This window comes from Artemia sp. Qi Xiang Cuo, chromosome 7 (assembly GCF_049724085.1).
Source record: "Artemia sp. Qi Xiang Cuo chromosome 7, ASM4972408v1, whole genome shotgun sequence".
Classification (NCBI taxonomy): domain Eukaryota; kingdom Metazoa; phylum Arthropoda; class Branchiopoda; order Anostraca; family Artemiidae; genus Artemia; species Artemia sp. Qi Xiang Cuo.
Window position 1 is genome coordinate 70523760 of NC_142800.1, and position 27837 is coordinate 70551596.

General features: G+C 35.4%; 1 protein-coding gene across 1 annotated transcript in view; it reads right to left on the bottom strand.

The window, feature by feature from the left end:
• Nucleotides 1-200: 200 nt before the first annotated feature.
• Nucleotides 201-27837, bottom strand: part of Polr1C (RNA polymerase I and III subunit C) — a 137583-nt gene continuing 109946 nt past the window's right edge. Inside the window, exons 8-9 of the mRNA XM_089091688.1 lie at nucleotides 21642-21761; nucleotides 201-335 (exon numbers count right to left, since the gene is read on the bottom strand). Coding sequence (XP_088947814.1) covers nucleotides 217-335; nucleotides 21642-21761 — 239 coding nt within the window. The 3' untranslated portion in view covers nucleotides 201-216. The remainder of the gene's footprint in view (nucleotides 336-21641; nucleotides 21762-27837) is intronic.

The window sequence follows — 27837 nt, forward strand, 5'->3', positions numbered from 1 at the left end:
CAAAACCAAAAGGGCTGTCTCTACCCCGGTTGGAATACCTACCATACTTTTGTCATAATTATGCCCTCAGTCATAACTTTGTAAAAAGTTATTCCAATAGTAAAAGTTTCTACCTGGTAGGGACTAAGCATTGTCAACAAAGATGATAACAATTCCTGGTCTATGTAAACTCGTTTGGATAAATAATTAAAACAAATAAGTATTCAAGAATGATATTTATTCGATATTCAAATTTTCAACAGCATTGAGTGTAGATTCACATTTCTCTCTGAGGATGTCAATGGCTTGCATAACGAGATCTTTAGCAGGATATGCACTTTCTGATTGAACGGTAACTGAAAGAGAAAATTTAGTTTAACATTTTTATATTGCATTTCATCTATAATCTAAACCAAACTTCGGTTAGACCTTTTTTGGCCTTGTATAACATACTTGAGGAATAAAAAGAAGATAAAAAACTTTGTATTGACCTCCTCTTAACCTAAATTTTGAGAGAAAACGGTATATTTAGTCAAGCAAAAGTGACCTCGCTATGTTAACTACGGCTGTTATGCCAGATTCAATGCAAAATTCTTTAAAATCTTCCAAGGAAATTCCTCAAAAAGATCCATTTGATTCCCTATCAGAAATCGAATGTAAATAGTACATTTTTCAATGCACAAACTGTAAAGCGTTATTTTAAGCATAATTATGTAGGATGGAAACATGATGTTTTTTTTAAACTTGATCGTAGACAGAAGCTACCCACATATTCGTCAACTCAGTTTTAAGACTTCTAGAACTTCCCCAGACTAGACTTGTCCGAGCAGCATATGAAGATCTTCTCCTTCAGTGTAACAAAACATCATGGACAGCACAAATCAAAAGGATATTAGATGAGAATGGATTTTCAAGTTCGTGGGAGAAGGGAAAAGGGCCAGAAGATCATGAAAAGTTCTTCAAGGAATTTAGTGGAAGACTTGAAGACCAAGAAGTGCAACCATGGCAAGCAGCTGTGGAAAAATCTCCGAGTCTTACTTTGTATAGAGAAGTAAAAGAGAATTTTGGTCAGCAGTTTTATTTCAAGCTGGGATTGCCCATTAAATATCTGAGGATTTGGATTCAGATTCGAGTTAATTGTCTTCCAATTTATGGTAAGGTTGTAATGAAAATGAGGAAAGTTCCGGATGTCGGGTGTAGTTGCTTGAGATGTGGGAAAAATAATTATGGGTTGGGCCATTTCCTCCTCCGGTGTAAGCAGCTTTCTCATTTAAGGGGATCAATTATCCAAGAAGGGGAAGATAGGCTGCTTTGTGGGTTAATGAGGTCTAGGAATCCCCGTTATATTGTGGCAGTAGGAAATTTTGTATTGATGGGAAGGATGTCAAATGAAGTGTAATTTTTCTTTAGTATTTGTCTCTTTGTATATGGCTTTAATTGGCTTTTAAACACAGATTATTATTATTATTCGTCAACATGAAAGCAGTTTTTTCATTGGATGGAATAAATTCTGGCTGCAAAAGAGGAATTCCGCTCCTTTTAGAGCAGGACAATATGGCTGGTGGTACTCCACTACCGAAAATCTTTCTCTTGTGCTCTAAAACTTGGGGAGTCAGCAACAAATGATTGTGCGACCAATAAAACAAAATGTTGTTTTATTTAAGTAAATGTTGTTTTGTTTTAAGTAATTCTTTGCCATCAATTTTCAAGAACAAAGAAAGTTGTCGAGCTACTTGAATTAAATCTTTAAAACGGGGTCTGAAGCCCAAATTACTGTTCGGGGAGATTTTTTTTTTCAAGCACCTACTGCCACCCGTTTCCTATTTACAAGGCTTTGAAGAGTCTGTGAAGACAGACCCCTCGTAACCTCTTAAATCTGTCTTAACCTCTTTATTCTATATTACCATACATTCAGTGTAAAATGTTCTGAGTCAAACTACTGCACTAAAAAATTTCATGTAAACACAACAAAAAATACTAATATTTAAAAAGCCTTATGTCAAATATAGGCGTAAATTTCAATCGAATAGATGAAATACGGCCGTTTTTACACGGAAACACGACCTAGGTGAAACTGGGCCTTAACAGTTGCTATAATAAGAATTCAACAAAAACCGAAGACGCGGTTCGTACCCAGGTAAAAAAAAAAAAACAACAATAAACAATCTTCAACTTAATGAATGAAAAGATTCCGTTGCGACTATATTCGCATAATATTTACAATTTGCTAGACGAATAAATACGGAATGTAGAAACCAGGTTTGCACAAAAACGGGTTGCTGCAATTGGCAACATTCTTTAATTAATAAAGAAAATACGTCATGCAATTTGATCTAAGCACTTATCTTTAAAATGATATGGGAATATTGAAAATGTGTATAACTTTTAATAAGACAGTAAACATTGAATGAAAAATAACAAAGAATTATTCTATTCAACTAATAATAAAAGTCCGAGTATTTCGGCTTCTTATCCAGAAGCCTTTACCAATGGAAAAGCAAAAAATGAAATTAGCTTAAACAAATAAACACGTACATAAGAAGAGGAGAAAAGACACAAACGCTATGCAATTAAACATAAAGAAAAAGAAACTCAAATCTCATAAACTATAGCCATTATTTTTAAACAAGTTCAATATGACAGTTCATGTAGCAAAACACAAGACAGGGTGACTGCTATGTATTTCTAGTTATGCGTATCCAAGTTGTCTTCTAATTTGTAATTATTTCACAAACTATAGTTGCTGTTTCTAAACAAGTCCAATATGTTGAGTTTTGAGTTATAGTGTTCAGTCAAGTGTTGAGTCTTAAACGAAACTCAACGCATGTCTCTTCCATGGATGTTACTATTATTTAGGAACATTCAAAACAGCACATTTCATGGCAATTATAGTAATTGATAAAAAATATCTTGAAACTGAATAGTTTCTTGATAATAGCTGATTTTTTTCAATTCCAGCGGTGACAATTAACAAACTACGAAGCAATTAAAATTGCTACAGCAAGCTAACAAATAACAGTGTCTTGATAAGTTTATCCTACATGTAAACATAAGGGCAAAAATACGGTTAGATCAGAAAAGAATTGCATCAAGTTATGGTTTGTTTTCGTTTACAATGCTATATTTATGCACTCTATATTTGCAAAAAAAACCTGTAAAATAATCACACAAGAAGGAAAAAGAAAATACAAGAAAATACGCAAAACAGCTTAAACATATTTCCTTGACAAAACACAATACAATCAGACTAAGACTAAAATACAAAGACACACAGACAACTTAAACACTTTAAATATTTTAAGCATTTTAAACAATAAAACTTATCAAACATAAATTTATATAATGAATAAGACAGCAGTGCTAGATTCTGCGTTAATGTGAATCACGTTAATTTGTTTTGTGTTTGGTAGCATAAAATACAATTTTCTTCTTAAGCTTCTTAAAATGACATACGCATCCAAATAGTCATGAACTTACAATCCCAATAAAAGAAAAAGAATAAGAAAAGTCTAATGAAAAAAGAACTTCAAAATATATCAAAACCCAATTTCATATATTCTATTAAGTTATTCATAATTAGGCAAGGATATAGATCGAATATATCTGACTGCCAACGACTTCGTCAGCATGTTAGGAATTTTGTTTTCGTATCCAGGGCCCCAGTTGTTGAGCAAATGTTTCTGATGACATAAACGCTATTGCGTATTTGAATGATTTTAAAAATAATTTAAAATAGATGTACTATGGTAATATATACGTTTATAAATTTTTAGGATTAATAGGTTTAGAATAATAAAGAACATTGGGTTATTTTCATGTCTTCTGTATGATTTGTTTTGCCCCTTATATTTTGCAATGACTTTCTGTTTTAGCCGCTAACCCTGTTGAGAGCATAATGCCTTTTACTAATATTTACTTTCCTTCTTTGGAATAAATTGTGTCGTTATTAGCATGATTAATAAAGAAATAGACAAGTTAACTTTTCAAACCAAGGTCATAGCCTTGTTTTTATCATGACCAAGTTCCCAGCAATCCAAGATCACCCTTGGAAAATTGAATACTACTTATCAGGTGTCAAGTTTGTCTTTAAGAAATTGCGTATGAACCTGTCTGTTTTTGGCAAAAGTCTGCAACTTAAAAACACTTAGGGAGCTTCAAAATCTCCTTAAAGCCACAAAAGCGTGACTGTCAATGTCTTACAAATGGTTGTTCATTTACCGTGTGGCCGGTCAAACGTCATAAGTTGTTGTTCATTTAATGGGCCTCTAAATGCTACGAGAACATCAATTAGATTTTTCTTGGTTTATATTTAGGCAACGAATTGATTTTTTTAACAGCACTCATTGGACTGAACAAAAGAAACACCTTCGAGATGATCCGAGATTCGACACTAAAAAGAAAAGAGAAAAGGCCAATCTTAACAAGTTATAGCTTTCTCAAGCTTTGAAGCTTATAGCAGTTCAGAAATTAATCAACCTTATCCCTGAATAGTGACGATATATCTTACTTAAAATTTTTAAAATTTAGTCAACTATAAGCAATAATCTTTTGGTAATTAAATTTAACATTGACCGGTTTAAACAAATCTTGTGTGCAATTTCGTCTTGACAGACTAAGGTGTATTTGTTTGTTTCTTCCTCACTGGAAAGACCCCTAAATTACTGGTACTCGAAATTTATATTTGTTTATCGATGTGTTGTTCAGCTAATCTCACAAATTTGTGTTTCATTTGTTTCCTGATCCTTACTAGCCATTGTTACGAGTCATGTTTCTTCCTGATGGTTATGCCCGAGCCACATCGTTGCAATATCTACGTGCTATTTTCAAGTAACAAAACAAAGTATTTAAAATACAATGCTATTTTTGTAAAAATTACATCTTCTTATACAGGATGATATAACTCAAGCACAAACTGAATAAAGTTTTCATCTGGCTAAAGATGACTAGAATAATGCTTCTTAAATTTAAAGACCTGAAACAATTTGAGCAGAAATGAGCAGCTTTTGGTAAAGAATTTTTATGCATAAACTCTATAAAATTCTTACCAATAATGATCAACCTGCATCTATCCGTGGGAGAGTTTGAACAACATAAAAAATAAAGCAGATACTTAATGCAATATTTTGACAAAAAAAAAGAAATCTGACAATTTTTTTTTGGCGAAATTTTTGTTAGGTTTATCGTTTATTTAAAACATAAAATGAAAAAAAGAACAACATTTTTCAGATGAAAGTAAAGAGAACAAGGACTGGCTTTCTACAACCTTAGAAATATATCGCGACTGATATTTAAATACGACGTTACATGCAATGATCATAGCTGAAGCTGTCATCATGGTTGTATTTGTATCAATAGATGCTAAAGAGCGAACCATGGTCTAAAGTAACCAAATATTTAAAAATGCGTTAAAAAAGAACTGTCTACTTAGAACCAGTTGCCATTTGTAGCTGATTCAGGAATGGTAACTATTATTTCGACTAGTCATAGTAAAACCTTGTTTTGAAAACAAATTTATGGGAATTTAGAAAAAATTCTAATAGCCTGAAACCCCTCAAAATGGCATCGGATCGATAAAAAAAAAGGTATAAATTGGAACTGCAATTGCTGAAAGCATCATAAAGGTAACTTATAGCCTCCACTTTAAACAACAATCAAGATCACTTTTTTTGCATAGGTGGCACTTATCCTCTTTTTTGGGTTCTTTTTTTTTCTTCATCGCTACCGGGGCAACTGAACATCATAGAGAGCTGTTTAAGTGCTCTTTTGAAAGGAAAGCACCATATCTATGTTCTTTTTGTAATTACCAAAACATAATAATTATAAAGAAAAAGCGATTTTAGCCAAAATCTATCGATAAGAAACGAGTGGCATTTTTTTTCTTTCATTTTAACGTCATGTTTGTACTCAAGGAGCGGAACATTGCAAGGTCATGAAGCTGGTTCGAAAAGCTTGTACCGACACCAATTTGTTCCCAACCTGCTAATGCTTTGCGGTTCTATTACTTTGCCAGATTCATGTTAAAGATAGGAAAACTGCTTTTCCTTAGCATCTGGATTTTCTAATTTCAAAAATTTATGCCACAAATCTTGGCTCAAATTGTTCAATTACCAATTTATGCTGTAGTCGAGGGTAATTTTGATTTATCAACGAGGCCCTAAAATGTGGCCCAGGTATTTATGCATAATCGGTTTCTTAGAACTTATCTTCAATTAGTAAAATCTATGTACCGCTTATTTTATTTATGAATTAAAATACAGAATACAGTCACATACAAGTAGTTTAAAATACCTTTCGCCCTTAAAGAAAAAAAAAAAAAATTAGTAGTAAAAGACATTATCCCTTTAAAAAAAAACAAAAAACTATTGAGTTATTACATTTCTCTATTCTTACTGATTTATCGTGTCTTATTTATTACTAATTATTATCATAGACGAGCTAATAAATCTTGGCGAACTGACAGTTACTTTGTCTCTGGCATTGATTATTTTCCTACATTTCCAGAGTAGATCCTATTCTTGAAATAGAAACATTAAATAATGTCTTTCAGTTCCCTTAAAGAAAGTGAGAAATTATCAATCAGCGATCATTTACTTCTCATGTCTATTGATTTTACTCCGCTCCTAAAGCGTTGAAAGTTTAGATAATAAACACATAATCTTGCTATACTACAAATGGAAATACCCAATTAGGTTTGTTACGATTCCAGTTGGTAGGCCTACCTTGGTTTCTAAGGATTCATTTTCAAAATAACTTTCAATAAGTTAAGCTGTTGCCAATGACATTTCTTGAAGTAAGCTTAATCTATATTGCCGATCCTAGGATAGAAGACTTTTTGAAATTTTTCTCTGAACAAGAAAAAACTTACGTAAAAGAGTCGAAATGTCAAGATGCCTTTACTTAGGCTTATATAAGCTCTGAGTCAGATGAAGGGCGTATCCAGGATTTTTTTTGGGAGGGGGAAGAGGGTGTAAAAGTACAGAAGACTTTTATAAAACCCAAGAAAAATTGCTTATATTCATTTTTGTTGTTTTTTTACGTGTCGGACAAAATTTCGCGGAAGGGGCTGGGAGCAAGGCTGTATTCAGGGGAGGGGGATTACCGGATCTGCCCCCCCCCCCCACAAAATGGCCCGACTCGTATAAACGTAACAAAATGCGCATAAAAATATTTTCGTTGCGTTTTTTGAGTGTTTTTGCAATCCCCCTCCCGAAACAAAATTCCTGGATACTCCCTTGGGGGTGAATTTTCCAAGCCGGTGACCCCTAGATCTGGATAAGGCCTTGAGTTGCAAATTATAAGCTAATAGTTTAATAGATTCAAAAAGTCTATTTGATGAAAGCTCCGGTCCACTGTTGTGTATTATTTAGTCAGTAATTTTGGATTTTTGGTGCGTAAGGTTTTGCATCAATCAATATTGCTGGTATTTTTAATTTGTTCATTAGTATTTATTTAATTAGGGTAAATAATCACTTCTCGGAAAATAATCTCTTTAATGTACAAAGGAATAGGAAAAGATTTTAAGGCTAAAGCCTGCAATTTTCATTAAAATGGCCCTTTGTTAACCTCCAGAGCTTTCAAAAAAACAACTAAAGTTAATTTAACGATGCTTGACAAATAATTTAGTGCTACTTTAAACTAAATCGCAGTAAATCATACCAATGTGTGAAACGTGGTCACATCATTACTACAAATACTATCGTAAGACCCATGTTAACCACAGTTCAAAGTGGTCGCACTTGTGTCCAAGATACTGTCTTGTCGGAGATTTGATTATTCGCCCTTTTAACTTTAAAATCCATAAAATCTTTGAAAACTTTCTTAAAACTAGGCCTAGGCTTTAATAGAGCCTAATCTATATGAAACCTTATGTTAGTAAGAACACAGGATAGAAGGTAGGAGGTGAAAATAAAAGCTCTATACCCTGTGGAGATGATTGCACTAGTTACACGGCTCCCACACGGGATTTTTTTTTTCTTTCAATGGTAGGGGGAGGTAGAAATCAGGTTAAATGTATGAGAAAATAAAAAAAACGTTATGCTAAGTCTTGAGTATTCAGTGTGAAACATCGGGAAAAGGGCCTCCCCTCCTGTATACGAGTTTTGTTAGTATGGTAGTGGAGGAATGGATTAATCCGGTTATTTTATGAAAAACACCGTCCTTGAGAGTAGTCTAAAATTACAGAAAAAAGAGATTGTTAACAAGACAGCCTCAAACAAATGTCAATTACCTCGAAAATCAAGTTTGTTGACAAACTATTTTCAAACAAAATAATATCATACTACAATGAAAAGAAGAAAGAAAAATGTTTAATTCTTTATTCAATGGTTAACTTATACTTAAACAATCTAATTTATGAATCTAAATTTTTGGTATCCCAGCAGGCACCTGATCGAAAACAGCATCTTCTCCAATGAGGTGGGAAGAGAGAGAAATTAACAACAAGTGGAGTTCCATGAGAGCACTGTATAAAGATAATTAGCAGTAAGTTCCCCGCAGATGATTTCTGGCTCTTCATTCTCGGTGCGAACAAACAGCTCCTCCCATGGTCCAATTACCCTGGAACACGTATTTTCGCAGAAACTTTCTCAAAATGCCTTTGAAACCAACTCGAGACTTCGAAACCTACTTGTAATTTCTAAAAACATCTAATAATAACATTGCACTACTAATTACCGATTTTCATATATATATTGATAAAATTAATTTAAAATTTGTTTCTTTAAAATTTAGTGTTCCAACGTTGAAGCCAAGTTTCCCGTTCAAGAAAAATCTGACTTGTCTACCCATGAAAAGATCTAATGTCGCTTATGTTTTTACGTTCTCCGGAGCACTCGCACCTCGGTCCGGGTTTTTATAATGGGTGAGATAGGGGAGATCATACTGCCTAATATTTAGATACTGTGCATGACAGGGTTGCCACCGTCGGTAGGATTTTACTAGATCTAGTAAAAAAAAAGATCGATTAAATTTAGAGGATCTAGTAAATCTCACAAAAACTAGTAAAAAGTCATAATTTATAGTAAAGAAAACTTTTTTTTATTTTCCAGGAATTCAGGGAAAAAAGTTATCGTAAACATATGACAATTTACAATTTTTGCTTGTCTGTTTTACAATTTACAATTTTGCTTGTCTGTCTCAGAGACAGACAAGCAGTCACCTATTTTCATAAACAAACACTTCACTTCCGGCCGGCGTCTAAAGGTCAACAAAATCAGCTTTCTGTGTATCAAATCTTACCAACTAAAAATGAAGCTATAATGACACTTGGATTCGTGATGATTGGGAATCTATTAGAATCAAAACAAAAGCCAATCACCCAAGGTGATTAGGTGAATCTCTTCAGTTTGAAAATTTTTATTGAGTAAAAAGGAGCCTGCTGAGAGAAATTAAAAGTAAGTAAAAATATAACATTATATATATATATATATATATATATATATATATATATATATATATATATATATATATATATATATATATATATATATATATATATATATATATATATATATATATATATATATATATATATATATATATATATATATATATATATATATATATATATAGAAAAAGGATTTTTGAACTTGTAGGTTTCCGGAATTTTCAATCATACTATGAAAACGAAAGGAAAAGAGAAAAAAAAGAAGAAAAAAGGAAAAAGATTGTGAAAATCGTATTTATTATCCTCCTATAGTAAAAATCGATGCTTGATGGTGCAAAAATTTTTTTTGAGCATTTAGTAAAAGCAGATGCGATCTAGTAAATTTCTCCAATTTAGTAAATTCTTCCAGGTCAGGGTGGCAACCCTGGTGCATGAGAGCGACCAAAGAGCGACAATCTGAATAGAGAAGGGTGGGTATAGAGCTTGCACAGCTGAATTTACCTCAGGTGTATTTGTGCCGCAAAGGAGTTGTTAGTAGCGGTAGTAGTTCAATAAACGGTTTTAGCACTAAAATTTAAGATTACATTTTCCTCTCTATTACCTATATATTTTGAGATAAGAAAACCCAAAATTACATGGAAGGCTACCAAAGTAGAAACTTGAAGTAAAATAGTATAGAGATGGAGTAATGACTAATATGCCAGCCTCTAACGGTGTAACGACAAAACAGATCCGTGACAGAAGAAGCTTTTCTTAGGCTTATATCTTTATTTTCAAATTAAGTGATTTAACAATTACAAACATAATTTTCAAAACCCTCTTCAAACATGAAATGTTCCTCAAGGGTATTTATACTCTTATTTTAAAATTTAAGCAGAAGCTTTAAGCATGATAGTATAGAAAGGGAATAATGACCAGCATATCAGCCCTACACAGCTCACAGTGGGACAGCAAAGAGTGGCAGTAGAAGTATTTCTCAACTTTGCGTCTTAATCTTCAAGTTAAATGATATGATAGTTACATGAAATGATTTTTAGAAGCCTGATCCCACACAAAATGTAACTCAGATTTAATTACTCCCTTATTTCAGAAGTTTTGCGGATAACAACACAGAGGAGTAATGACCAGTGTGTCAGCCCCATATCGAGCTTTACGAATAGGCAAGCTTGTGGTAGACCAGAGACATATATATCTTATAATTAAATGTATAATTACACTTATTGATTTTTAAAATTAATTATCTAAATAGTAATTTAATAAATTACTAATTTAATAATAAGATAACTTAATAATTATAAATATCAAACAGTTCGTGTAACAAACTGTAAGTAAGGAGCGATTCGACCCAATAGCAACCGAAACTCTAAAAAACAGAATTTTGATAGCAACAGATACATCAAAAGAACTGGCTTTTTATGTTGATTACAAATATATAAAATTCATTAAGTTTAATGTTACCCATCAAAAGCTACGAGCCTAAGAAAACTTGCCTGATATTCGAAAAAAAAGGGGGGGGGGGAAACACCCTTAAAAGTCAAAAAATCTTATTGTAAATTGCACCATCAAATTGAGCGTATCAGAGACCGCTACTGTAGATTTTTCAAGCTCTCATCTGCAAAAATGTGGAATTTTGGATCTTTTGCTATGAGAAAGATCACGGATGGGTGTTTTTTTTCTTCTTCTTATTTCTTTTCCAGGGGTTATCGAATCGAAGCAATGGCCCGACAAGATTGAGAAAGGGCTCATTTGAACGGAAACTAAATTGCCCTTTTTAAATGACCCAAAATTGGAGGGGAAAATGACCCCCTCCCACGCCTTTTGTCCCAAAGTTGATTGATCAAAATTTCGAGATAGCCAATTTGTTCAGAAAAGTTAAAAGGTCCAATAGTCTTTGGGGATGGCATGACCCCCCACAACCCCCAGAGAAAGAGCCGCAAGTTATGAAATTTGTCTATTGTTTACATATAATATTCGTCATTGGAAAGTATACAGAAATTTTTCAGAGAGGGGGGTCACTGGGGATGAATTTTCTGTGGGGAAAATTTCCCATTGGGATGGAAGTTTCCAAGAGTGAAATTTGCAGGGGAAATTTTCCACGGAGAGAATTTGACAGATTTGATATACGATGTTCGTTTTATTTGTCCCACTTCCTCGTTAGCAACCCCATTTTAAATGTGTAGATGCTCTGGGGCACTGTCCGGGGGAAATTTTCAGGGGAGTTGGAATTTTCTGGGGGATTGTTACACAGGGGGGGGGGGAACTCCAACGGAGAAATTGTCCATGAGGGAATTATCGCCAGGAGAAAATCGCCATGGAGAATTTTTCAACGAGAAAAAAATTTCCATTGTGGAGGGGGATTACCGGGGAAAACTTTCCAAACATAGGGAAATCCACCTTGACCTGAAAAACAATCAGAAATTAAATAAAAACATGTCTTTTTTTTTAAATTAAAGCATGAGTGGGGGGGAGTGCACTTCCTGGGATTGTTTGAAAATGATCAGAAATTAAATAAAAAAAAACACAAATTTTTTCTACTGAAAGTAAGCAGTAATATTAAAACCTAAAAACGAACAGAAATTATTCCGTATATGAGGGGGCTGTCCCCTCCTCTATAACCCGCTCTTTACGTTTTAATTCTTTAAGAACTATTCCTGAAACACAAGGGCCATGTTGTTACAATCAGAATCTTTTCTAAAAGTCTCAAAAAACTTTACTGTAAAGAGAGGGTTATAGAAGAGGAGACAGTTCCCAAAATATGCAGAATAATGTCTGTTCGTTTAGATTTTTAATGTTGCTGCTTACTTTCAGTTGAAAAAGACTTATTTTTATTGAATAATTTTATAAGCTCAAAATACGAGAAGTCTCAGCTATCAAAATTTAGACAACAGCCTAAAAGCCTAACCCACCAAAATACATCATTTTACCTAAAATCCTATTCAAACATGAACTATCCCTCGATACAATTACCCTTTCATTTAGTTTTCGGCTATAAAAAAAAAGTGCGACATTTAAAATTATCCTTTCAATCAATCAATCAATCAATTTATTAATACTAAAATAAAAAATTATTACAAACGTAAAGCGGTTACTGAGCCCAAGAAAATTTGCTTCTAATGGGCCAATATGCAATGTCGGAAATACGAAAATGAGACCTGCAAACGCAGGAAAAATTTGAAGTCTATAGTCTATAGTCTATAAATAGGAAGGGAGCTCCCCCCTAGGCTTATTACCTCCATGGTGGAAAAATCAATTAACGTAGGTTACGTAAATAGACAATGTAACCGATTATTTCGGAAGTTTTGGGCTTTAATCGAAGTTCGATATTCTATACTATCCTTCCGCGTCCGCGATGCAATTACGTGAATAAAATAACTTCTTCGGCAACCTGTTTATATGCAGCATATGCCAAACTTTAGAGTGATTACATGTTCTATCCCGGGAAGAAGCACGAATTGCTTTCAGAAGTTTGCTTAAATATTGTCAGGTTGATCCAAATCGCGTGAGCAACTAGAATGGGGCGATATTTTTCTCTCACTTAATTCAAGTTTAGAAACTTGTGGAGAAAACAGTGTTTTGAAAATATGCAAGGAAAACATGATTTACGATAAAAGATTTTTTACTTAGGCAGCGCAAAAGCGCTGCCTAAGTAAAGAACGATGTTGGCACAATCTGTTATTTTTTCTTTTTTTTTTGGTTTCTTGGTTTCTTTTAGACCAGGGTCCTTCGTATAGAAGGAGTTGTCGTAGAAACTTCGATAAGGGCTCATTCGATTGGAAATTGGAGTGGTCACTGCCCTTTTTAATAGTCGAAAGTGATTAGAGGGCAACTAGCCCCCCCCCCCCACACCCATCATTCCACCAAACACATCAAATAAAAATTTTGAGGTATCCATTTTGTTCAGCGTAGTTGATTTCCAGATAAAAAATATGTTTTTGAGGAGGGCTTTAAGTTATCCCCTGGGGGCATATAAGAACAATGTTAGAACAATTTATCGTTCGTTATTTGTTTCCTTGAGACCAGGGCACTTCGTATTGAAGAAGCTGTCGTAGAAACTTCGAAAAAGGCTCATTCAATCGAACATTGGAGTGGCTTGTGCTCTTTCTAATGGCAGAAAGTGATTGGAAGGCAACTGCTCATTCGATTGGAAATTGAAATGGCTAGTGCCGTTTTTAATAGTCGAAAGTGATTGGAAGGCAACTAACACCCCTTCCAGGCCCACCATTTCCCCAAACACATCCAATCCAGATTTTGTGATAGCCATTTTGTTCCACACAGTTTAAAGTTCAGGAAATTATATCTTTTAGCAGGACACTCCCCCCACAGTCTTCAGGTCAAGGGTTTTAAGTTATGCCCTGGGGGCATATAAGTTTTCATTGAAATCTTTGTCGTAGAAACTTGAAAAAGAACTCATTTGGTTGGAAATTCAAAGGTCTAGTGCCCTTTTGAATAGTCGAAATTGATTTGAGGGCAACTAGCCCCCCTCTCACGCCCACCTCTTCCCCAAACACATCCAACAAAAATTTTTAGATAGCCATTTTGTTCAGCGTAGTTGATTTCCAGATAGAAACTATGTTTTTGAGGAGGACACTCCCCCACAGGCCTCAGGGCAAGGGTTATAAGTTGAGCCTTGGGGGCAAATAAGGTTTTTATAGAACACGTTGTCGTAGAAACTTCAAAAAGGGCTCATTCGATTGGAAATCGAAATGGCTAGTGCCCTTTTTAACAGTCGAAAGTTATTGAAAGGCAACTAACACCCCTTCCACGCCCAAAATTTCCCCAAACATATCCAATCAAAACTTTGAGATAGCTATTTTGTTCCACGCAGTTTAAAGTTCAGGAAATTATACCTTTGATTAGAACACTTCCCCACAGTCTTCAGGGCAAGGGTTATACGTTATGCCCTGGGGACATATAAGTTTTTATTGAAATCTTTGTCATAGAAACTTGAAAAAGGGCTCATTCGATTGGAAATTCAAAGGGCTAGTGCCCTTTTTAATAGTCTCGAAAGTGATTTGAGAGCAATGAACCCCCCTCTCACGCCCACCTTTTCCCCAAACACATCCAATCAAAATTTTTAGATAGACGTTTTATTCAACGTAGTTGAAACTTTTGGAAATTGGGTCTTTAAGGATGACAATCCCTCCCTCCTCCACAGCCCTCAGGGCAAGGGGTGTAAGCTATGTCCTGGGAGTTTATAAGGTGTTGTAGACACTTCAAAAAGGGTTCATTCGATTGAAAATGAAAGGGCTAAAGCCCTTTTTAATATTTGAAAGTGATTGAAGGGCAAATAACCCCCCTCTCACGCCCACCATTTCCCCAAACACATCCAATCAAAATTTTGAGATATTCATTTTCTTCAACGTAGTTGAAAGTTCTGGAAATTAGGTCTTTTAGGATGATAACCCCATCAGAGCCCTCATTGCAAGGGTTGTAAGTTATGCCCTGGGGTATATAAGGTTTATATAGAAAGTTGTTGTAGAAAATTCAAAAAGGGCTCATTTGATTGGAAATTGAAATTGCCCTTTTTGATAGTCAAAAGTGAGTGGAGAGTGATTAACCCCCCTCTTACGCCCATTATTTCTCCAAACACATTCAATCAAAGTTAAGAGATAGCCATTTTGTTCAACGTAGTTCAAAGTTCTGGAAATTATGTATTTAAGGGTGACAAACCCCCTAGAGACCCCAGGGCAATATAAGGGGCTCAAAAGGGGCTCATTCAATTTGAAATTGAGAGGGCTAGTGTTGTTTTTAATAGTCGAAAGTGATTGGAGGGTAACTAATCCCCCTCTCATGCCCACATTCCCCCAAACACATCCAATAAAAATTTTCAGATAGCCATTTTGTTCAACGTAGCAGAAAGTTCTGGAAATTAGGTCTTTGAGGATGACAACCCCCCCCCCCATACACCAGCCCTTAGGACAAGGGTTGTAAGTTATGCCCTGGGGGCATATAAGGTTTTTATTGAAAGCGTTGTCGTAGTTTCAAGTTCTAGAAATTAGGTCTTTGAGGATGACAACCCACCCAAAACCATCAGGATAACGGTTGTAAGTTTTGCGCTGGGGGCATACAAGATTTTTATTTTAAGGTTTAATATTTGTATGCTACCACTGCTATTAAGATTACCACTAGTCCTCTGCGTCGCACCTATAAGAGAATCGCACCTATAACTATGCCAATATAAAACGAACAGAAATTAATTAGAAAAAACTTTTTCCACAAAATAATTTTTTCAAAGAAAAAGTTAAGAACTCCATTAAACCAAAAATGAGAGAAAATAAAATTAAATGATCTACCAAACGTGATACTACCATAAATCAGCATCGACAAATAAATAAAACCCAAAACAAACAGAAATTTCAATAAATGACCAAGTCAAACTCAAAACGAGCAGAAATTAACATGAGTAGGGCTAAAAACCCCTATGCCTTCCCCAGACCAGAACATAATTTACACTTTACTGAAAAAAATACAAATGAATGTGCATTGTCAGTTTAGTATACATATACTGATATTTAGTAATCAAAATGTTCAGATTATTTGACTTATTAAAGTTATAAAAGTAAAAACATTTATATTTTTACACTAAAGTGCAAATTATGTTCTGTCCTTGGGATGGTACAGGGGTTTTGAGCCCTACTCATGTTAATTTCTGCTCGTTTTGAGTTTGACTTGGTTATTTATTGTAATTTCTGTTTGTTTTGGGTTTCATTTATTTATCGATGCTGATTTGTGGTACTTTCACGTTTGGTAGATTACTTGATTTTATTTTCGCTCATTTTTGGTTTAATGGAGTTCTTTACTTTTCTTTGAAAAAATTATTTTGTGGAAAAGGTTTTTTAAATTAATCTGCTAAAGCGTAGATTCGTGGATATCACATAGCTGTAGTTAACGAAAAGATAAAAAATGTTTAAAATTGCGACAGTTTTGCACTTTTTATGCTGATTGTTTCAAATTTTAAACTTTATCCAGACTTAAAATCCGTATAAAGAAATAAGACCAATTTACTAGAAAATAGTTTTCTTGACGCCCCCTATGAACTAAAAAGGTACAAAGTAACTTTGAATAATAAATTTTTATTTCATGCAGCTAGGGATTTGACCAAATGGCAAGCTATAAAATACAACTAAAAACATGAAGTTTATCTCCGTAATGTACAATTTTATAGGCGCTTAAAACTTTTGGTTTTACTTTTTACTGTCATTACTTCTTCCTCCCATTTAGTGATAAGAGAACTGTGTAATGATTAAACAGAAAATACCTGTTAATTTATCAAGTAAATTCCTAGAAACTACGTAATATTCTTCCTCCAAGATTTGATCCACCTGAAGTAAAATATTTTATCCGGATTCAAGAATCTGGAAAATTCCCAAAGCCATAAATTGTCTCGCCAAGCTTTAATCATGAGGTTTTAGCATGACAAGAAGCATGGATAATCAGTTAGTGAAGATGACAAGAATTTAGTAGTAAGCACGCATAACAGGGTCATATCTGCTTTCTTTGAATTGTTTTTTCTCACTCGTCTCTTTTTGCAGAGGTTGTTTTGGGGGTAGGGGGGGCGGAGGGAGGACTTTCCCCGTGGGGCAGAAACTTTAGTAGCGCAAAATTTCAAATAAATAATCTAACAGTTATAATTACTTTGTAGTTTTGAAATTCTAATTAAAATAAAGTAGAGGGCGCAGTTAAGTAAACGAAATAAATTATTAATCAATTAATAAGATAAAAATAGACTAAAACATAAAGAAATACTAACGACAATAAATAAAAAATAATTAAAAAATGAATTATTATTTAATGAATAAATTGAAAATAATTATGTTAATAAATAAAAATTGTGTTAAAACCTGGTTGAAAATTTTGTGGGAGACAGGAAGGAGGGGGGGGGGCGCTAATCAAGAATTGGTTCCGGGTGCAACAGAGACCAGAACCACGAATGCTTTTCTGCCAATATTTATCTCAGTCAAATGGCTAACATAAATCACAAATTCTAATGGCTAGCACCATCCTGAAACTTAAGACACATCTTGACAGTAGTATAATTCAAAAGAAAGAACTGGAAAATTATTTCAAATACATGATGTTTATATCAGTAAAGAGATAAATACGAATACACTACCAGAACCAAAGGCTGTATCTTTTACAGCATGACAGAGTCATGTGTACCTAAAATTCCAGCATGAGCATCAGCATGAGCAAGAATCCACTCATAGCATGAGCTTTATTGTTCGAATATGTCAAAAAACTGAAACTATATTTTAAACAAAGGAAATTTTTAACAGTAGAAAATACTTCGAAGTTTAAATTCAGAAACATAAAAGAGTATAAAAACCTAAAAAAAATGGCTTTCAAGCTTTTAGACAGTTGTTCACCACCAGATATTCGTTCAAGGAAAGGTTTTTTAAAGCCAAGAAGACATGGGAATTTCTCATATAAACTTTGTCCTTGCAGGCCGTTTAATGGCCCATATCCCAGGAGATAGTTTCATGAAGTTTTTCTCCTGAAACTCAGGTGCCACTCCAAAATGTTACTTGGGAGTACAGTTTATAGAATTAGCAGTATGATCATACCCTATCTCACCCATTTTAAAAACCCGGACCAAGGTGCGAGTGCTCCAGAAAACGTTTCTGTAGTTAGAAACATAAGCGACATTAGATCTATTCACGGGTAGACAAGTCATATTTCTTTTGAACACGAAACAAGGGGAAACCCGCTATTACGAATAAAGCACTTTGTACCATTTCTCATTGACTGACGGGAACAGACTAACCCGCTAATGTAGAAAGAAGTGGGAGGAGCTTTTTGTTCGTACCGAGAATGAAGACCAGACATGATCTGCGATAACCTTACTGGATAATTCTATAAACTATGCTTGGGAGCCACAGGAGCCACTCACAAGAATCCATAAAATTCACTATCAGTACACAGAAAATTGACATCAAAATGATGAGCTAGCCGGGTCCCACGCTTTCGAGTTGCAAGGGGTTTACACAAAAGGTGGCCTATGGCTGCGCCGTCACAGTATATAACTCTATACTGTTAAAGGATGTTAGACCTAACTTAAATCTTACACAAGAAATAACTATAAAGTGGTAGCCTATGATGCTCTAAGGGTTTGTATTGTAAACTTAATATAAAAATTAACAAGAGAGTGAAAACCTGTAAATTCGCTTTCTGATTTTTAGACTCCAGTTACATAAACATTAAGGTTTATGTGACCCTTATTGTCGAACAACCTGGAAATTCACTTTCAGATTTTTAAAGTTCAGTTACATAAACCTTAAAGTTTGTGTTCCCTTTTTTTGCGAAAGGCCCTACAATTGTAACTGGCGCCGAAAGAACAAGACACCTGTATCATCAAGAGCAAGCCAGAATTATGATAGTAGGCTACTTAGTCTTTTTCTTAGAAAATTACCTAAATGCACTTAAAAAAATTTGAACGTTCCCCTATTTTTATGCCTTTCCAAAACGTTTCTAAAGCATTTTTTTTACCTAAAAAAAAAAGTTCGAAAAAGTAATTTGATAGATCGATAAAGTCTCTCTTACCAAACAGAAGTTGTTGGAACCGTTGGTCCTAGTTTGTTTCAGATAAATGACCCTCCCAGATTCTTTTCCTTTGGTCCCTTAATTATTCTTTTTCCCCCTAGTAATAATTATTAATTTTCCCTTAATTTTGGCTTCGCCATTTTTTCTTTCCTTCTTTAATTGCGTAGTTGGTTAAACAAACCACGAGGCTTTGATTGCGCAGTTAGGGATGATTCGCCATAGCTAAAAAGCTACTTTCAGAGAACAGGTTTGGTCCGAATTGTCGGGGGGCGAAAGAAGGGGCATAAAGCAAATCCCTTTGAAGTAGGGCAGTAATTAGTAAGCCTTTGGATTGGCTGGAAAAATCCACCAACCACCCACCGCAGACACGCGGTGAGCGAACTGGGGGACAATTAGAAGTGTGATTTTCAGTTCTTTTATAAGCGTGAATACAGTAGGATTTTTATACTATATAATCTTTGACTTTTTAGCCTAGGTAGAGTCCAAAGAGATAGTTAGAAATATTATCGGTAACCCAGGACGGGTACCCTTGGCCTCAAAGTGGCCCCTTTGACCGTTTGATCACGTTATCATACCCTAAGGCAGGGTATATTGTAAATTGGGTACTGACATACCCGATAGACACAGAACCGTTGGGGTAAGCGCTGGCATCCCACTATTATTTGGGCCGTCAAGGGGCTTCTCCCCTCTAGTAAGTGGCATAGCAACATTTTTGCACCAATAAGTAGTGACCCCCGTACCTTACAGCCCCAATAGTAATAAAATCAAAGCTGCAGGACTGCAAAGAAAATAACATACCAAAAATTCACATCACGAACATTTACCATAAGCGTTAAAGAACATTTTTCAACAATGGTATTTAGCTTCACTAAATAGACAAATTTATCAAACAAAATTTGCGTAAACAATTTATGAAGCCTCCTCCCCCGCACACACACTTTATTTTGAAAGTAAAACATATTGACATAATATATTAGACATAAAATTATATAAATTATATATAAAATCATATATAAATATAAAATATAATATATTATTTAGAAATATAATATATTAGAAAATATTTTCGGCCAAAACAATCATGAGATCACAAGCTGTTTTACAATTCCTCTGCAAGCAAGCAAAAACGTATTCAGGTTTTTTTTCGGATGGGGGGGGGGGGGTACAAAAGAAAACTTAAAAAAAACATCAGAAATGTGTATGTGTTCATTTTTGTTACGCTTTTACGAGTCAAAGAAACATTTCAGGGGTGATGGTGGTTGTTGGGGGGGGGGTTCAACCCACCTACCCCTCTCCCGGACACGGTCTTGAAAAGAAGATTGAGAAACAATGACAAACAAAGAAACCTAATTTAAGCAATTTCTTTACCTTGCATGGAAAAGGGAGGGTAGTAAATCTTTGCGTAGTAAATCTTAAGTTTTAGTGATTAGAATTTGCAAAGATAGATAGAAAAGTAGATAAATATTTATCCGCTCCATTAACGAAAAATTATGAAAAAAAAGAGTGAAATACCCAATAGCGGATTTCTCTTAGGAGTGTAACATATATTACCGTTACTAGCACAGCGAAGAAAAAAGCAATAGCCCTAGTAATTTAAATAAACAAGTTCCCCTCTAATAAGTAATTAAATTTAATTACTTTAAGCAATTAGATAAGTTTACTTTCTAAATGAGTTAAATACCAAGTGTCTGCTTTCTAAGAGATTCAGATATTTTCAAAGATGAATTGTACACAACTAAACAAATTTTATGGCAACTGTCGCCTTATTTGGCAATAAGCATGGTAAGAATAATCCTTACGTTAACCCTTATTAAGGAACCATACAAAACAATGGATATCATTTGAAGGTTATACTCACAAATGTACTTACCAAGAAAAATTCATACTATTTTTGAATGAAAAACTTACTGAATTGATGAATTAATGAAATTAATGTGAACTTAAAGGTCACAAAACTTGAAAAGACAATATTTTGTTCTTAAAAGAATTGTCTGCCTAGTTCTGTAATTTTTTTATAATTCCTTATGATCAGTTTGTTCCTTGTAAAAGTGAGAAAAAGGAAAGAAGAACCTCAAGTTAAAAATTAAAAAGTGTTTAAAAGAATATATCAGATCTTGTATTTGAATAAAACTAAAAAGATATCTCTTACTTATGATCAAAAATATGCGCTACTTTCCTACTTCATGTCATGTCTAAGTGTCCTAAACGCAGAAAGAAAAATGAAGAGGACTCAAATCGGGGGAGGGGGGCAGAAGGTAACTCCAACATTTCAAATGAAATCACTGCAATTAAATATTTGAATTATACAAAAAAGGAAACATGTTTTGTCTGGAATATTGCCAAATACTCTTTAGTCGAAAGTTAAACGCATTTGAAAGCCTACTGAATGAGCATATTTTCTTACAGCGGCATAGACAAGAGAAAAAATATATACGTATTTAAATTATTCTCTTTTTAATGTATAACCGTAGATATCCACATTTATCAGGGTTACCATTTAAGATTTCAAAAACCGTGTCCAATTTTTTTTTTACTTTAAGTTTAAATCCCGTTTGCACGAAATAAAATATTCATCTTTACCATGAAGAGGTATCTTCCTAATTTTGTCCGAACTAAGAAAAGACATCCAATTTTTTTTTTTTTTTTTTTGCACAACTTACCACAAACTAAGAGCTCTAATAAAACAAAACTGTCTTACCCGACACTTCTTTATCTTTAGCTTATAAAATTTACTTACACATCTGATGGTCCTTCTTTATCCGCATTTCAACTTTGTCCTTTAATTCTTCATGCTTGAAAATGTTCCTTGAATATTTATCAAGTCGTGGATTTGCAACTTTCACTAGACTGAAACCCTCTGAAAATAAGAATAAAATAAATAAACAAAACATAGTTATAAATTGATGGATAGACAATCAGAGTCAACGCTATAGTGTTGCCTATAGTAAAGAGCCAAAAGGCTTCAATGCATTATGATTTTTTTTTTTCACAGAGGCAATTAATATGGAAAGAAGTGGTCGTATCATAGGCAGCGCACTAAGTAAAGAACGATGTTGGTACAGTGTATTATTTTTTTTTTTTTTTTTCCATACCCGGGCACTTCGTATCGAAGGAGTTGTCGTAGAAACATCGAAAAGGGATAATTCTTTTCGAAATTTGCTTGGCTAGTGCCCTTTTAAATATTCAAAAGTTATTGGGGGGCCACTTGCCCCCCCCCCCCACAACCATCATTCCCCCAAACACATCCAATCAATGTTTTGAGATAGCCATTTTGTTCAGCGTAGGTGATTTTCAGATAGAAAATATATTTTTGGGGAGGACACTCCCCCACAACCCTCGGGGCAAGGGTTTTGAGTTATGCCCTGAACGCATATAAGAACGATTTTGGCACAATGTATTATTTATTTATTTTTTTTCCTTTAGAGCAGGGCACTTCGTATCGAAGAAGTTGTCGTCAAAACTTCGAAAAGGGCTCGTTCAACTGGAGATTGGAGTGGCTTGTGCCCTTTTTAATACTCGAAAATGATTGGAAAGCAACTAACACCCCTTCCACGCCCACGATTTCCCGAAACATATCCAATCAAAATTTTGAGATAGCCATTTTATTCAGCGTAGTTGATTTCCAGGTAGGAAATATGTTCTTAAGGAGGACACTCCCCCACAGCGTTCGGGGCAAGGTCTTTAAGTTATGCCCTGGGGGCAAATAAAGTTTTTATAGAAGGTTTTGTCGTAGAAACTTCAAAAAAGGTTCGTTCCATTGGAAATTGAAAGGGCTAGTGCCCTTTTTAATAGTAGAAAATGATTGGAGGGCAACTAGCCCCCCGCCCCCCCCCCATCACTCCCCCAAACACAACCAATCAAAATTTTGAGATAGCCATTTTGTTCAGCGTAATTGATTTCCAGATAGTAAATATGTTTTTGAGGAGGACACTCCCCCACAAGCCTCAGGGCAAGGGTTCTAAGTTATGCCCTCAAGGCATATAAGAACGATGTTGGCACAATGTATTATTTATTATTTTTTCCCTTTAGAGCAGTGCACTTCGTATCGAAGAAGTTGTCGTAAAAACTTCGAAAAGGGCTCGTTCAATTGGAAGTTGGAGGGGCTTGTGCCCTCTTTAATAGTCGAAAGTGATTGGAAAACAACTAACACCCCTTCCACGCCCACCATTTTCATAAAACACATCCAATCAAAATTTTGAAATAGCCATTTTGTTCAGCGTAGTTGATTTCCAGATAAAAATTATCTTTTTGAGGAGGACACTCCCCCACAGCCTTCAGGCAAGGGTTGTAAGTTATGCCCTGGGGGCATATAAGGTCTTTATAGAAGGCGTTGTCGTAGAAACTTCAAAAAAGGCTCATTCGATTGGAAATTCAAAGGGCTAGTGCCCTTCAAAGTGATTGGAGGGCAAATAGCCTTCCCTCCACGCCCATCATTCCCCCAAACCCATCCAATCAAAATTTTGAGATAATCATTTTGTTCAGCGTAGTTAATTTCCAGATAGAAAACATATTTTTGGGGAGGACACTCCCCCACAACAAGGGCTTTTAAATTATGTCCTGAGGGCATGTAAGAATAATGTTGGTACAATGTATTATTTATTATTTTTTTTTTCCTTTAGAGCAGGGCATTTCGTATCGAAGAAGTTGTCGTAGAAACTTCGAAAAGGGTTCATTTAATTGGAAATTGGAATGGCTTGTCCCCTTTTTAATAGTCGAAACTTGATTGGAAGGCAGTTAACACCCCTTCCGCGCCGACCGACTAAGTTCTTTAGTTTTGTAGTTTTAAGTACTGTAAATTAAATCTTTGAGGATGACAACCCCCTGGGTGTCATGTGGGGGAGGACACTCCCCCACAGCCTTCAGGACAAGGGTTGTAAGTGTCCTGGGGGCACTGTAATATGCCCTAGGGGCATATAAGTTTTTTATAGAGGGCGTTGTCGTAGAAACTTCCAAAAGGGCTCATTCGATTGGAAATTGGAGTGGCTTGTGCCCTTTTTAATAGTCGAAAGTGATTGGCAGGCAAATAACACCCCTTCCACGCCCACCATTTCCCAGAATACATCGGATCAAAATTTTGAGATGGCCATTTTGTTCAGCGTAGTGGATTTCCAGATAGAAATTATGTTTTTGAAGAGGACACTCCCCTACAGCCCTCAGGGCAAGGGTTGTAAGTTATGCCATGGGGGCATATAAGGTTTTTATAGAAAACGTTGTCGTAGAAACAAAAAAGGCTCATTCGATTGGAAGTTCAAAGGGCTACTGCCCTTTGTATTAGTCGAAAATGATTGGAGGGCAACTGACCCCCTCTCACGTCCCCCCTTTCCCAAAACACAACCAATCAAGATTTGAGATAGCCATTTTATTCAACGTAGTTTTAAGTTCTGGAAATTGGGTCTTTGAGGATGACAACCCCCCCCCCACCACAGCCCTCAGGACAGGGTATGTAAGTTTTGCCCTGGGGGCTTATAAGCGTTCTATAGAACGCGTTGTCGTAGAAAATTCAAAAAGGGCTCATTCCATTGGAAATTGAAATGGCTAGTGCTCTTTTGAATCGTCGAAAGTGATTGGAAGGCAACTAACACCCCTTCCACGTCCACCATTTCCAATACGCCCCCAAACACATCCAATAAAATTTTTTTAGATAGCCATTTTGTCCCACACAGTTCAAGGTTCAGGAAATTATACCTTTGAGCAGGACACTCACCCAACAGTCTTCAGGGCAAGGGTTATAAGTTATGCCCTGGGGGCATATAAGGTTTTTATTGAAATCTTTGTCGTAGAAACTTGAAAAAGGGCTCATTCAATTTGAAATTCAAAGGGCTAGTGCCCTTTTTAATAGTCGAAAGTGGTTGGAGAGTAACTAAACCCCCTCTCACGCCCAACTTTTCCCTAAACACATCCAATCAAATTTTTTAGATAGCCATTTTATTCAACGCAGTTGAAAGTTTTTGAAATTAGGTCTTTAAGGATGACAACACCTCCCCCCACAGCCCTCAGGGTAAGGGTTGTAAGTTATGCCCTGGGGGCATATAAAGTTTTTATTGAAAGCGTTGTCGTAGAAAATTCAAAAGGGCTAATTCAATTTGAAATTGAAAGGGATAGTGCGTTTTTTAATATTTGAAAGTGTTTGGAGAGCGACTAACGCCCCTCTCACGCCCACCATTTTCCCAAACACATCCAATCAAAATTTTGAGATATCCATTTTTTTCAACGTAATTGAAAGTTCTGAAAATTATGTCTTTTAGGATGATAACCCCCTCAGAGCCCTCAGTGCAAGGGTTGTAATTAATGCCCTGGAGGCATATAAGGTTTCTATAGAAAGTTGTTGTAGAAATTTCAAAAAGTTCTCATCTGATTGGAAATTGAAATGGCTAGTGCCCTTTTTAAGAGTCAAAAGTAATTGGAAGGCAACTAACACCCCTTCAACGCCCATCATGTATCCAAACACATCCAATCAAAATTTTTGAGATAGCCATTTGGTTCAAAGTAGTTGAAAGGTCCGGAAATTATATCTAAGAGGATAACACTTCCCCCACTGCCCTCAGGGTAAGGGTTGTGAGTTATGCCCTGGGGGCATATACGGTTTTAATGAAAGCTTTGTCGTAGGAACTTGAAAAAGGGCTCATTCGATTGGAAATTCAAAGGGCTAGTGCCCTTTTTAATAGTCGAAAGGGACTGGAGGGCAACTAATCCCCCTCTCACGCCCACCTTTTTACCAAACACATCCAATAAAATTTTTTAGATAGCCTTTTTTCAACGTAGCCATCGGGGCAAGGGTCGTAAATTGTGCCCTGGGGGCATATAAGGTTTTTATAGATAGTGATGTTGTAGAAACTTACATAAGGACTAATTCCATTGGTAACAAGGAGGACTAATTCCCTTTTTAGTAGTTGAAAGTGATTGGAGGATAACTAACACCCCTCTCACACCCAACATTTCCCCAAATACATCCAATCAGAATTTTGAGACAGACATTTTGTTCGACGTAGTTAAAAAGTCTGGAAATTATGTTTTTGAGGATGATAAATAGATAAGATAGATAAGATATTTATTTCAAGAAGATCACTATCACAGGCCCAAAGGGCCGAATTCTGACTTCGGAGTCGACAATATAAATGGTTGCACTAAAACTGGCAAAAATGCAAAATAACAACAACGAAATAGAAAAATCATGATGAACAATCATTTAACAGTTAATAATTAAAACTGTAAAAAGTTAATTAAAAAGTTAAAAAGATAAAAGCTGATCAAACTAGACTTACACAAATACGAATCAGAAAAAGAATTAGAACGGACATAAAAAAAGGAAGGGGGGGGGGGGAATAAGCGAATATACACAAAAAAAGAGCGAGACATAAATTCATATAAATTAAAGGGGCACTAGGAAAGTGTCAAAAATTCAACTACAGTAAGTCAATAAAAGAGTAAAAAAATAAAAACTGGTCAAGAAGGGGGGGGGGGGTTGAGGGGACAAAAATAAATAAAAACCCCCCCCCCCCCACAAAAAAAACCGAAAAATAAAATATATAAAAATTAAAGGGGGAACTGAAAACAAAGGGGAGACGAGCAAATTAGTGCAAGAACCTGGGCAGCACCATCAGCTAATAAACAAAAAAGAGGGGGAAAAAGAAGCTAGTGGGACATTTTATTCATTTTTTCTGTAATGAAGGGGACAAAAGTTCTTTCGTATCTCGAAGTAACGCAGCGAATGGGAGACAAAACAGGGATGGGCTCAGAAACAGCTTGAGGCGGCCGTAATCTGGATGGGGGTGACGTTTGGGGAAAATACTTGCCGTCTGAGGGTTTGTTATGGCATTTTTGGCAAAACGGAGGCACAAATTATTTCTTCTTCTGTTGAGGCTCAGTACGTTTGAAATAATTAGCAAATTTAAATATGGTACCTTGTTCTCATTAAAAATAAGTCTTTGAGCTTTCTTTTGGACATTTTAAATCTTTTATGTTGCGTAGTCTGAGTGGTCAGTATGTCACACAGGGCAAGAACTCTCTAATATGGGACGTACAAAAGAAATGTATACTTGTAGTAAATGTGATTGGGGGCAACTGAACTTATTTAAAAGTTTAAGGAGGGAAAGCGAGGAGTCTGCTAGTCGTATTATATTGCTTATATGGAAATCTCATTTCAAATTGGAAGAAATAGTAACACCAAGAAGTTTAAGTTGTGTGACAGAGTTTTCAGGAGGAATAGAAGCAAGAAAAATGGGAGGGACTTTAAGGAAAGTTACTGAGAGTATTGCGGATTTAGAAGGGTTAACTGTCATGTCAAGGGAAGAGGCCTCACAGGCAATATCTTGGAGTATGCCCATTGGGTTGCTAAACATGTTTTTATGACATATCTCTAAAACTGTCAAGTCATTGACAAATTTCCACCTATTGTCATAAGGGGTTGAAAGGCTGTTAATCACAAGAGAGTAAAGGAGAGGGCCTAGAATAGTCCCCTGAGGAATGCCATTAAACACGGGGAGATGATCTGAGAAACAATTTAGATATTTAACTGCTTGAGATCTATTAGAGAGAAAAGAGGCAACGAGCTTAACAAGGGAATGTTCTATGTGGAATTCGTTTATGAATTTATCTGAGCAATTTTGTGTTAATAAATTCGAAAGCTCTATGAAGATCAATATAAATCTGATTCAGCGAACTGCTAGGTTTTTCAAGTAATTTACCCTTGCGATCGGCATAATGAACCAGGTAATGAGAGGTTGACGCGGATATGTTATTACCAAACTGTCCATGATAAATAAGGGGGAGGACTTTCGCCTTGAGCCAGTCTGCGAGAAAACTTTGATAAAATTTTGAAAAAATTGAGGTGAGGGTAATAGGACGAATGCCATCAAAGCCAGGCTTCCCATTTTCCTTTTTGATTGGGGAAATAAAGCCTTGTTTCCAATATTGAGGGAACTGTCCAGATTCGG